General features: G+C 45.4%; 1 protein-coding gene across 1 annotated transcript; it reads left to right on the top strand.

Annotated features, from left to right (window-relative positions):
• The first annotated feature begins 153 nt into the window (after positions 1-153).
• Positions 154-12,713, top strand: alg14 (ALG14 UDP-N-acetylglucosaminyltransferase subunit). The gene is made up of 4 exons (XM_056583888.1): positions 154-333; positions 1,053-1,204; positions 1,799-1,921; positions 9,368-12,713. The coding sequence occupies exons 1-4, from the start codon at positions 189-191 to the stop codon at positions 9,596-9,598; spliced, it is 651 nt and encodes a 216-aa protein (XP_056439863.1). The 5' UTR covers positions 154-188; the 3' UTR covers positions 9,599-12,713.
• The last annotated feature ends 66 nt before the right edge of the window (positions 12,714-12,779 follow it).

The raw sequence follows: 12,779 nt of genomic DNA, 5'->3' as shown, positions 1-12,779 counted from the left end.
GTTACACTAAATTATCAATAAAATTATATTTTCAATGCAATAGTATGTGGGTCTAATCATTTTGTGTGTCCAAACTCCGTAGTATTGACTATTCTGTTGCAGTTGTGCTTGTGAAACGTTTGGGGGCGCTAATACTGGTTTTGCATTTGTAACACATTTGGCGCATCTAAGCACCCTTACCTGCAATCATGTCGCTTATGCTAGGATTGTTGTTGGGTTTATTCTGCACAGTGTGTATATTTTTGTTAAGATTACTTTTAGTAGTCAATTCTGGTCCGAACTGTAAACCTGGAGGGAAAGGCTCTGTCTGCGTGCTGGTAGTAGCTGGGTCAGGTAATTGCTTTGTATTATAAACGTTGCCGATATTATTTGTAAATGATCATACTTCAGCAGCTGTACTTTTTACGCCTCTTGAAAGATCAGCCACATAAATCAGTATCTGCCAAGGTAGAAGAAGGTTGATGATGCCGCTTTGATGCATACTATCTCTGGAGATGATGGTTTCTCCTGAAATAGTATGTAGTCGTATTCTTCATACAACATTGTTGTTAGGTTGCAATACTATTGCAAAGACACTACGGAAGTGTTGAGTGTTATTGTATTTCTTAAGTACTGATCTTGTAATAAACTATACAAATAAACGTACTATAGAATCATAGTATCTGGCTCTCAGCATTCAACGACGTGTGTGTCTGTGTCTGTGTGTGAGAAGTTGGGCGCATTTATGTGTTGTGTGCAATTGCCTTGGTATCTGGCTTTGAAAGTGTGTCTCTTCTAATACAAATATGACAATGATCTGTCATGGTATAACATTACACTTTATTCATTACACTAAATGGTTGGATCGGCTATTACATTTACCCGTAAACTCTTGGATAAGATTAAGAATAGTCTTTCCTTCAAATCCCCAAAACTTGGATCTGAGTCCCATAGTTTTCAGAGACAGACATTGGTTTCATTTGTCTTCCCTAGAAATACATTTGTTTTTCTTTCATGACTGCATGTTTTAACAATACGTTGAACTGAAGAGTTGTCATGTGTGTCCTAAACAGGGGGCCACACTACAGAAATTCTCCGACTGATGGAGAGTCTGTCGCCGTCCTACAAACCCCGCCACTACGTCATCGCGGACACTGACCGGATGAGTGAGGAGAAAATCCGTGCATTTGAAAGCGTCAAGGAAAATGCAGCCAGCGGGTCAAAGGTATACACGCCACGCCAGATAGAACGCTAAACGCTAAGTAAATGGGAGATAGTCTGTCATGAAACCAGCCATGTGTAAATCACCACCTCCAGCAGATGGCGTCATTGTAGTTTTTGTTTGAGATTCACAAAACTGGAACGGTAACCTGCCAGTAGGTTTGTTTCAAAGAACCATATGGTAAGTTGTCCTTGGAAATTGTTAGGAAAAGAGCAGGCACTTTCGAAAAATACTTGGCAGGTGATTGTATGAACCATCTGTCCATCAGCGTAGATCAAGTTGTTCCTCATGGGACACATATTGGGCTGAACCAACGGTAGTTTGGCCATAACTTAGGCACATAATTTAAGCCTTTTAAATGTGAAGCTGCCTCATGAGGCTAGACTAGAGGAATGGTTACCAAGGATAGAATGCTATGCATACATCTTGTTCATACTGGATCAGTTTCAATAAGTATTTATTTTTTTACATTGTTTGAAACACATTGTATATCTGCCGACTGAAGTTGGTAACCATTGGGCAGAAGTGCCCAGTTAGTAGTATTGATGTGCAATAGCTCCGGCATTACTGATAAAAGGCGATTTTTATCTCCTCTAGTATACGGTCCACCGGATCCCACGCAGTCGAGAGGTTCTGCAGTCCTGGAGTTCTTCGTTGAAGAGTACCCTCAACGCCCTGCTCTACTCCGTACCCTTGGTCTTTAGACTCCAACCGGACGTGGTACGTTCAACCTGCCGCTCAGCATTTGAATAATGACTCCAGACTGTGTGTGTGCGCGTGTGTGTGTTTGTGTGTGTGTGTGTACGTGCGTGTGTGTGTGTATGCGTGTGTATCCAGCTAGTACAATTCCCTAGCTCACAGTTACGAGTACCCTCAATGGTGAATGGTCTCGAAGTAGCGTGCAACCCTAGTGGGCGTGTTGTTTGCAATGCTGACAGATGCAGAAGCTGACTGGATATCTGGAAAAGGCCCTCAAACTCCCAGCACATAATCACCCTGGCCCACAGGGAACACAGCTGTCTTCTTGTCCAGCGTTGTAACTCCAAAAAAAACACCCTCCGCAGTCTGATCCAACCGCATTTGCCCATTTCAATTGTTTTACCCGAAATGTTATAGTTGTGTTCAAACTTTTAACTGCTGTGTCCATGACACTTTAGGCATGTAAAATAAATTGAAACCATGCATCCCAGAGAAATCAGCGGCCTCTTCGCCCAGCATTCCCTTCAGTTTGATTCTCAAAACCCCCCACCTGAGACGGTCTCGGCTGGACCGACTATCTTCCACCATCTGGTCACAATGCAGCTCTCCTGGAGCATATTTAATATCAGAGGCAGGTTTTTATGTATGCAGTTATGCTTCAGAGGAAACCTTGTCTTTCTCTCGGTACCTGTGGTTTCTGAGCACTTTAGAGTTGGAAGGGAAAGCTATCATTCTGGCATTAAGACTGTGTTGCCTAGCTTTGCTCGCTAGCACATTGTTTTTTAAATTAGAATTCAGAACGGTGACATTCTGCCCATCTGTCATAACCAGATCAGGTGATCCAATCCCATCGAGGCCGGCTCAGTAATGGAGTGGCTTTGGAGATCTATTACGGCTTCAAAGATCATGCTCAAACACATCCGTCCTTAGATCTTGCCTTTGTGTTTCAGGCGACGGACAAAGCCATCGGTAATCTAATAAATCTTCTAATGCAAAAGCAGCTGTTTCATGTGAATTAAATTGAAGGGCGCAGCCTCGACAATCCCATAAACAGGGGCACTTAGCGTTACCTCTTTTCACTGCTAGGCTGCCACCTGGACTCCTTCATAGCCCTCTATTTACACAGGTTAGTCCTCTAAGTAACGAGGCAATCGCACACTTACTGCAACCCCGGATTTAGTCCACGGCAGCCAAAGTGTCTTTTTTTCTTTTTTAAGAAAGTGCTTCAGGTATCAAAGTGAGTACACCGTATTTCTTTCTTATTTGGACTCACTGACCCCAAGCGTAGTGGAACACGGTTATTGGTTTTAGAATCTCAGACTTAATCAGCATCGTGGGCCCTATTCTGCCTTCTCACTCCCTTCTCCCCTCCCTGTTCCCGCCCATCCCCAGCCCTCTCCCTTTCCCCTGGTCCCCTCCTCTCTCCAGTTCCTCTGCACACTCCCCCCGCTGAGTGTGTTGTGTAACTACAGGGGCCCGGCAAGAAAGGGTCCTGTTCACAAGGGGGGGGGGGGGGGTGTGTGTGTGTGTGTGTGTGTGTGTGTGTGTGTGTGTGTGTGTGTGTGTGTGTGTGTGTGCGTGCGTGTGCGTGCGCGTGCGCGCGCGGCTACATCAGGTTTCCTGTTATCTGTTTCATGGGGGAGGATGAATAGGAAGAGAGAGGCGTACGTGGGCGGAGCTGGGTGACTAAGCAGGGGCCCTGGGACAGAGCACGTCAACAGAAACAGCTACGCAGGAAGATCGAGTTTGGGTTGCGTTGCTTCGGGTCCAGATGAGGGCATGTCATCACTGTGTCCGGCCAGGATAGTAACGCACACATATTCCCCGCCACACCCCCTCTTCTGACACACCGCCGTGGCTAAAAATGGAATGTGAAAAAGAAAATTAATCATCTACTGCGGCAGGAATACACATTGATCTTCTTTTGAGTAAAGTGTAAGTTCCACTTCTTCCTCTCCTCCTCTTTTTTTCTTTCCTCTGCGTGGAGAGATCCTGGCGCCACTGAAGCCAGGCGCCAGGGTCCCAGGTAGCTTGCAGATATCTCATCTTTAACGGCTCCTCTTACTACTGCCACTACGACGTCTCTCCCTGCCTTTGCTCTGTGGAATGTCCGATCCAGTTCTTTCTGAGGCCCCGGTGACTTCAGCGTTGCTCCCACACCACCTCCTACCCCCAACTGTGTTGTTGTCGGCTGGCCGGTGTCGCAGAGCGGAGGGCCTGGGAAGATAGTGGTTTGTCAGTTGTTTGTCTCGACCAAACAAGGAACAAACACTTTGCCACGGCAGCGGCAAACGGGTCGGGGTTTTTGCATGTGTGTTCCACATACGACCGGGGAATGCTGTGTTAGGAGGGGGTACCCCGCCCCCCCCCCCCCCGCGCCCTCGATCCTCCTCCCCCGAGAGTCCCAGCCAGCAGACGTACGTTGGGAACGCGGGGGGAGTAGAGGAGGCCGGGTTGGGGGGTTGTAGAATGCCGGGGGGGAAAAGGGGAGAGAAAGCGGAAAAGGGGGGACCCCGAACGGTTCTGGGGTATGTGCGTGTGTTCTCCATAAAAGGGCATTTTGTGAGCTCACACTCCTCAGTCACTCTATAGACCGACGGCTCCCCCACCACCACCACCACCACCACCACCCCGTCCATTAACTCCAGATGTGTGGGTTCATCCACCAGGCCTGGGTTACTATGGTGTGGGGTTAGCCAGTAGCCCAGTAACCCACTTATCTGGGGTCAAGCCTTTGCTCAAAACATCTCCTTGAAGACACCCGGGAATCAGTTCATTTGTTATTTTACATGAAAATCGTTAATTATATTATTAAGTAATTTCACTCTTGACATTAAAGGGATATTTAACAACCAGGTGTGACTGGGATTAGCCATCTAGGTGGACAGTCCCACTTGTGATGTCACTAAGGCACAGGGCAGGGCAGACTTTCAATGAATGAAAGACGCTATAAAAATGTAATTTATTATAGTTTATGCCCTTTCATTTGATGGACACGTTTATCCAAAGTGCATACATTAGTATGGGTGGCCCGGGTGGAAACATGTTGCCCCCAAATATAAATAAAGCTTTGTTTACTTTTCAGCAATTTAGTGTCCCATGTAGAACATTTTGAGACACATAAATAAACCCTTACTTTAACAATAAATAAAAACGACAGGGTAAAATGCATCAGAGAACGTCAAAGGTATAGGATCCGGGTTTCGTTTGTAGAACTACTAGTACGGGACAGCCTGATGTCCTGTGGTAACAGACCACGCACTTGGACAACCGCTTCTGTGTTGTTTAGCTTGTGTAGGCCCGCAGAGCCAGCCCTAAGTCACGCAGGAAGGCGCGGGTGACAACGGTCAGAGGCCAAGAGGCAATAACGAGCCCGTGGGTATTCTCCTCTGTGTGGAGCTCGTTTCAAGAAGGATTCTACTCAATGTGTGGTTGGTGGTCCCTCCTCCCAGAGGACGGGCCTGATTGGCCCATCTGTTTTACCTTAACCCTCGATGAAAGCAGCCATGCATGCCCTCACAATGGCCTTGTCTGTTCATTGTTGACCAGGTGCTAATCAGGGATCTGGTGATACGGTGGCCCTGTTGTTGTCAGGTAGTCAGGTATTGAAAGTGGCTCGCTGGGAATCACCTGCTATCGGGTTACCCGTCTGTCTTTTTACGACACCGATTTGCTTAGTATAGATAGAGCATACTTTCCTACGATTTTTTTTAATTTTACCTTCAGTATAAAACTATCACCTTGTGGTTTCTGAGGCATTTTCCATTATGTATGACATTTTATAGACTAATGATTCGTAGGAAAGAGGCGTGCAGGTCAATGACGAGGAAGTAGATGTCATAGACCAAGGCCATGTAAACATACAGTAACGTTGATGAGTTGGTGAGCACCGGTTTCTGGGAACAGGCAATGACCTTAGTCATCACAGCAGGCAGCCCTTCCCTCATCCTACCAGCTGCCTTCCCACAAACCCCACACCTACGATTAACCAATATGAAGTAACTTTCAAAATTACTGTGACCTACATTTTGAACCACCCCTGCCATAATGAAAATTCCATATATTAACACAAATGTAAAAAGATAAAAACTGCCACGGCAAGTTGTCATTATAGAACCAGCGGTATATTTTGAAGTGCGACGGACGAAGATTACAGTCTTCAAACCAAAAAGCAGGTGTCAGGTAGCATACCTGTTAGCTGTCACGCTTCTGCATGCCTTCCTGTAAGCCCAATAAGCTAGTATTGGCTAACGTTCAGACCACTTCAGCTACTCATGAGTTTTTTGGATTCTCTTACAGGGGAAAAGCAGAAGCAATGACTTACAGTAAACCAAGAATCTATCATTATAGATTGCGCTCTTCTGAGCATTAGTCAAATACTGTAGTCTCATGTTTCCCAAACTATAAGGTTGATATTATGTGTGCGGCGTGCGTGTGTGCGTGCGCCATCCTGATTCTGACCGCGCTTCACAGGTTGATAAATGGACAAGATTTTCGCAAATAAACCCAGTGAACTCTCTCCCGAGGCCTCCAGAGCTGGCTGGCCAGTGGTCTTTCAGCTCGCGCTAGAATGGGTTCCAGTGACCCAGTCCCCGGATAAGGAATGTTCCAGGGTCAGCACTTCTAAAGAGTGATTGAGCAGATTTTCTAAGGGGGAAATTGTATGGGTCATGTCATATGGTGTTTGAGATTTCCCACCTATCCCAGAGAAGACTGCGTAATGAGTATTAACCTATGCTACTATGTGTTAGAGAGTACTAGGTTGTACCTAACACCTATACAATATAAAAAGTCTAACCCAACACTAAACTCATAACGGCACATGTTTTTGATGTTTCTGATTCCTTGTTTTGTGAATTACATTGTAGCACTTGTTTTTGGATCTGAAGTTCAGGCTTTTTGGGGTGTGACTATTCACCTAACAAACACTGGTTACATACTTGCTTGTGGTCCCTCATCATTTAGTACACTCTCTTCATTTATCTCTCCTGTTATTGTGCTTGAGGCATTTGCAACCCCTGCACGAATACCTCCGGACCGACCAGCGGGTAAACAATGTCGCTGACGCCTTTCCAAAGGCCGCGTTTCGATCCGTGCGGTCAGCACTTCACCAGCGGTCGACAGCCTAGCCTCATTGCCACTTAGCTGGACCAACAGTTGTGTGGGAAATACCAACCCCCATATCAACAAGTCTATTTAGAATCGGTCACATTTTGAGGGATGGTCGGGAGTTATTGGGACATGGCTGGCGATGCTTCGCTGTGTAAAAAGATTGTGCAAAAGTTTCATGGTAAAACTCAATGACCTTTGCTGCTGCAGCCCTTATTTAGTTTAAAGTAACGACTTAACAAGTTAACACATCAAAATGACAATGATATGTAATCAGAGATTAAAGAAGGAATTGCTCAACTGAAAGGATGGCTGGCAACAATGCTGCAGGCAGTATGTTCTGTGAACATTTGCTTTTGGAGTTGGGACGTTTGTTTTATGGCCTGTCTATGATTCACTATTCGCAGAGTTTCCCGGGCTGCCAGATATGAAACACATTGGCACAGAAACATAGCATGCTGGCGGTATGGACGCAAGCAAACCTACTGTATCAACTGAGATTGTACTAGACTTTCCCCAACCTAAAAGCCTCATCTTCTTTCGAAAAAGCTCATAAACCAGAGCCGTGCTAAAACACGGCTAAATCTTGGGGTTGTATTCTAAGACGATGCTCTGGGCTCATCTTGCACTCTTGTTCGTTCAGTGTACTCAACCTGGCAACCCACCTGAGCTTTGATTCTAAGGAGGGGAGGTCAGGCATTGACACCTCTCCAATATTGTGAATTTCGAAGTACTTAATTTGCAGTACTAATTTTTAGCGCTCGGTGTCAATGAAACATATATTATCTTTAAGAAATTGTGAATAGAAGGGCAACTTCCCATTTTACCTGTAAATACACTGTGGAAATTAGAGTGTGCCTGAAAGTATCGTTTGTGAAAAGAAACCGAATAATTATACAATGGCCAGGCGCCAGCAGCCTAGCGCAGAGGGAAAGGGATATTACAGCTGTAGCATGAGTGCAGTCTGCCATGTCTGTGCAGCGCAGACTTTAATGATGACTTCTCCAGACAATTCAGGGCTTTCTCTCTCTCCTTCTCTCTCTTTCCCCTCGCTCTCTGTTTCTCCTTTCTCGCTGTTTCTCGTAAACCCCCCCTCCAAACCCCACCTCATCTGCCCAACTCCCTGTTGATCCTATTTAGCCCAAAGCCAGTTCTTCATCTGATCGCTCACCTTTTGCTTGTTTAAATTGTCTCTCCTTCGACCCCCTCACACTCCCTGGTTAAGCCCCCGGGCTTTTTGTCTGAATCACCTGTCTAAAATGTCTGACTGTCTCCTTATTTCTGTCTCTCTCTCTGTATCTCTCCTCTCTCCCCCTATCTCTTTGTCGGTCTCTCTCTCTGTCTCTCCGTCTCTCTCTCTCTCTGTCTCTCTGTCTCTGTGTCTTATGTCCTATCCCCTCTCTGTGTCTTATGTCCTATCCCCTATCTCTTTGTCGGTCTCTCTGCCTTTCTCCTCTCTTTCTCTCTGTCTGTGTCTCTCTCACACTTCTGTCTGTCTGTCTGTCTGTGTCTCTCTCCCTCTGTCTGTCTGTCTGTCTGTCTCCTCTCCCTCTGTCTCGGTCTCTGTCTTGAGGCTGTACTTTCATGCTCAACAGAGTTCAGCACATTCCTCTGCTTGGAGAGCAAATTGAGCTGAGGCCCTTCTTAAAAGAGGAGGGGGGGGGGGGGGGGTTCTTACTTTTTGTTTGAAAAAGATTTGTATTTTCAAGAGTGAATCCACCTGAAATTGTACACGCTGTGTCTGAGACATTCCTTTTTATATTAAAGAGGCAACTGGCTGGATTTATATTGGAGGTCTACAAATCTACAGATTTGTGTGTCCGTGTGTCCTAAGCTGGGGCTACAACGAAACACACATTGACCTGTGCGTCGACAATTATCTTGCATGTGAGCTACAGCGCAAAAATAACTATCAACAGAAGACAACCACTTTACAACACTTAGTATCAGCTGACCCTCATGTTTACTCATTTCCATATTACACCAAAACATAAAGAGATAAACGCAATGCAATGTTATCCGCGATTATGATAGCGAATAGTTTCCCTCTCCAATTAATTTTGACGCCCATGGTGTTTGCTGTTAAAGTAAAAAAAGATATTTACAAAAAAGATAATTTCATTTTAAGGAAAGTTATCTTGGATAACAGACTGCCGTCCTATTTCTCAGCCTACCCTAGTAGGCTGTAGTGGAAGTGCTCACACGCCTACACAGCCATACAGTTGGAGACGTTTGATGCTTTCTCCCCCCCCCCCCCCCCCCCCCCAACTGTGTTTCACGCACCGCAATATTCCTAACCGTAGCCCTGTTCCCGGGTGGCTCCCGGTAACCCGGTCTCTCTGTGTGTCGTTGTTACAGGTGCTGTGCAACGGCCCGGGTACCTGCGTCCCCCTGTGCGCGTCGGCGCTCCTGCTGGGGGTGCTCGGGCTAAAGAGGGTCCTGATCGTCTACGTGGAGAGCCTGTGTCGGGTGGAGACCATGTCGCTCTCTGGGAAGATCCTCTATCCGGTGGCCGACTACTTTTTCGTGCAGTGGTCGACTCTGAGAGACAAATACCCCAGATCTATTTTCCTCGGGAGACTGGTTTGAAAAGTCTGAATCGTGTGTGGAACGTATTCTGGACTGAGCACCGAATTTTGGGGAAAGTACAACTTTTTTTCTTTCTTTTTTTCTTGTGGAACGCTCCGTCAGAGCAAACTCTTATAGATACAGGTCTGTATTTTTATTAGTGCTTTCTAAATTTAGTTGACATGAGATCGTCCTGGTGTTTGGGTTTTGAAAAGAACCAGGTACATTCCCCAGGGCCCGGAACCTGAACCTGGAGGAAGCCCACCTGTCACTGGTCTCGGTCACTGGTCTCAGTCACTGGTCTCAGTCACTGGTCTCGGTCACTGGTCTCAGTCACTGGTCTCGGTCACTGGTCTCGGTCACTGGTCTCAGTCACTGGTCTCGGTCAAGGGACATTCAATAAGAGGTACGATGACGTACACAGACACAAGGAGGAAGGACTTCTCTAAATGTTTCCACCAAGGACGGCCAGTCCCACTTTTTCCACTGCTGACAACCATTTCAAGTCTTTTTAGTACCGGTTAATAAGATGGAAACGTGACCCGAACCAAAGTGTTCCATTAACTGACAACTAAAGACTTAACCACACATCATGGTGGTAATATAGGACATTAGAATTAGACTATATTTATCCCATAGAAACCATATAGAAGATGTATGAACAATATTAGAAGGCTAAATGGTTAAGAGCATCACAATGCGAGTTGGACCACGTGCAATGTTAGAAATAAAGGTGATTTTCATCATATCATTTGCTAATATACCAATATCTCATACCAGTACACTACAGGTCCTTCCCTCAACTCTTTCAAGCAAATTTGGGAACCATTTTTGTTGTTAATTATTGCACCAACTTCACCAAGGAAGTTTTCTCATGGTGACTGTAGTGCAAGTGGTGCACAACAGCCCATAATAACAAGTTTTTCTCGCCGGTGGCAGTACGTGCCCATTACTGACATAGCTGTTCTTATTTGTCTCAACAATTTTATCAAAGCCTTCAATTATTATAGTAGCCAGCTGTATGTAGGCAAGCTACTAAATGTTACAACTGCAATTTGAGTGTTGGTATTATTTTTAGCTGTGGTGTTGAGTGTGGTTTAATTAGTTTTATCACGGTAGCTGTTGGGAGCTCTTTGCTGGTAAAGTGTCGGAGAGAGAGAGGTAGGAAAGGTATAAGTTACCCATAATTCCAGTCGGACCAGGGTTCATGTCGTCCCCCATTCTTGATGAACCCCCATCACAACGCTTTCAGAAAGTGTCTGGGATCATGGGAAGGGATCATTTATGTTTGGGTGTGGCCAAACCAGCCGATATATCTTCTTAGTATGGGCTGTGAAATGTCAGCTACACACAGACACATTGACACTATATGTGCCTATTATTGGCTTTACAGACCCAGTGATTTACCATTGAAAAATACACATGTTGCTCTGGCATCAATTTCCCAGCCTCATTTTGGTAAACATGAACACATGCTTAGCTTGTGGTGACATCTGATCTATATTCAACCTAAATCTTTTTTTTTATGTAGAAATTGAAATTATCATAGTAGAGAATGCAGACTCCTACTTTTTTTTTTGGTTGAACCGTTTAGATATAACAGCAGGACTCACTTATTGAAGTATATCAGTCTACACTTGTTTAAGACGAATCCCAAAAAATAAGTGAACCTCCGTTGTACTGATTTAGGGAGCTGTTTGTGTTCGTTGGTGTTCATGTTTGTGTTCATGAACATTGTTTCTACTGTTTGTCTTAACTTTTTTCTGTCCATTTCCCGTTCCTGGATGTAGAGCGGGACCGGAAAAGCACATGGTCTAAATTAAGAGCTCCTCTTGAGCGACACCAATAATGGGGTGAAAGAGATTGGAGAGTGCAGATGAACACGGGGCTGTGGTAATTCATAATGTATACTTATATTTAATCATCCGTGTGGGATATGCACACACAGCTGGTGTCTGCTCCACGCAATAACTTCATGTTTTTGCTCCCAGTATGCAGTCAAACATTTACAATATAAAACATCTGTAGTTGCGTTTTTTCCCCACAATAATAGGACACCAGTTCGTTCCGTGTGGACGGTGCAGTTGAAACATGAGTGATCCATGACTTGAACATAGAGACGACAGTACAGGAATGCGAATTCACTGGGAGTTGTCTGCGGTCACCGCACACAGAACCATAAATGATACCCTTTCGACGGCCCGTCCGTCGTTTACCATATAATAAACTGCCACGCCTGTATCACCACGAATTATTACCGGCCGTACAGGCTCCGTAGCCCCGCCCTCATCTGCGGGTGCTGCAGGCGAGGCCTCCGGTGTAGCTGTTGGCAAACGACCCACTTGCAGGGTCACGAAATCGCCGGGAATGAGATGAGGAGCACGGTGGCAGACGTCCAACCGGAGAGGTAATCTGAACCTGACTCGGGGAGCCCTTGAGATGTCTGCCATGTATGTGAGGTTGTTCGGGGAGAAGGCAAGGCCAGGCCAAGTCGGGGCTTATTCCAACCTGTCTCGTATTGGTCCTTGGATTGTCCTCAAAACCACCACCACCAAGGCTACAACATACACACACAGGCAATTGTTTAAAGGGCTTCTCCATGATTTGGAAAAGGAAAAGAAAAAGGGGTTAAATTAGTTCTCATCCGTTTCCACGTTATCACACTATACCCCGTGAAGGCAGAGCATGATTATTATGAATGATGACTGAGTCACAGTAACCCAATGCTTATCGTTTGAAATCAGAGCAGCCCTTATTCCGCTGACGACCCACTTTTTTGTAAGAATTACACCCTGGCCCTGGATCTAAGAAGCCGAGGGTAGCTCAAACAAAGCAACCTTTCTCTGTTTATGAATAAAAAGTACCGTGTTACTGATTTCCAGCCGTTATGTGATATATTTTTCATTCAGGCCTTCTTCATTCAACCAGTGTGGCTATAGAAAGACATCCTAAATCTGCCATCCACTGTTTACGCGGTTTATTCAAGTTGAGGAAATATGGAAATACCAAGGACTGGCTATTAAAGGCTACTTTAATAGGGATCTCTTTATGGCTCGTAGTAATCCCCATGTTATTTGTGATATTAACAGGTACACAATGATTGCTAAACAGCAGCATACATAGGCAACACAGCAGAGACCCTCCAAGAGGAACGTAGGTACCCGCCCACAATGTAAAATAGGCGCCTCTGATTGGTCCATCA

This window comes from Gadus chalcogrammus, chromosome 23 (assembly GCF_026213295.1).
Source record: "Gadus chalcogrammus isolate NIFS_2021 chromosome 23, NIFS_Gcha_1.0, whole genome shotgun sequence".
NCBI lineage: Eukaryota > Metazoa > Chordata > Actinopteri > Gadiformes > Gadidae > Gadus > Gadus chalcogrammus.
The sequence above is the reverse complement of the archived record's forward strand: the minus strand, read 5'-3'. Positions and strand labels throughout refer to the sequence as shown.

Coding starts and splice junctions, on each gene's coding strand:
- alg14 (XM_056583888.1), top strand. CDS start 189: ATGTCGCTTATGCTAGGATTGTTGTTGGGTTTATTCTGCACAGTGTGT. Junction 1,205..1,798: donor ATGCAGCCAGCGGGTCAAAG/GTATACACGCCA, acceptor TATCTCCTCTAG/TATACGGTCCACCGGATCCC. Junction 1,922..9,367: donor TTAGACTCCAACCGGACGTG/GTACGTTCAACC, acceptor TCGTTGTTACAG/GTGCTGTGCAACGGCCCGGG.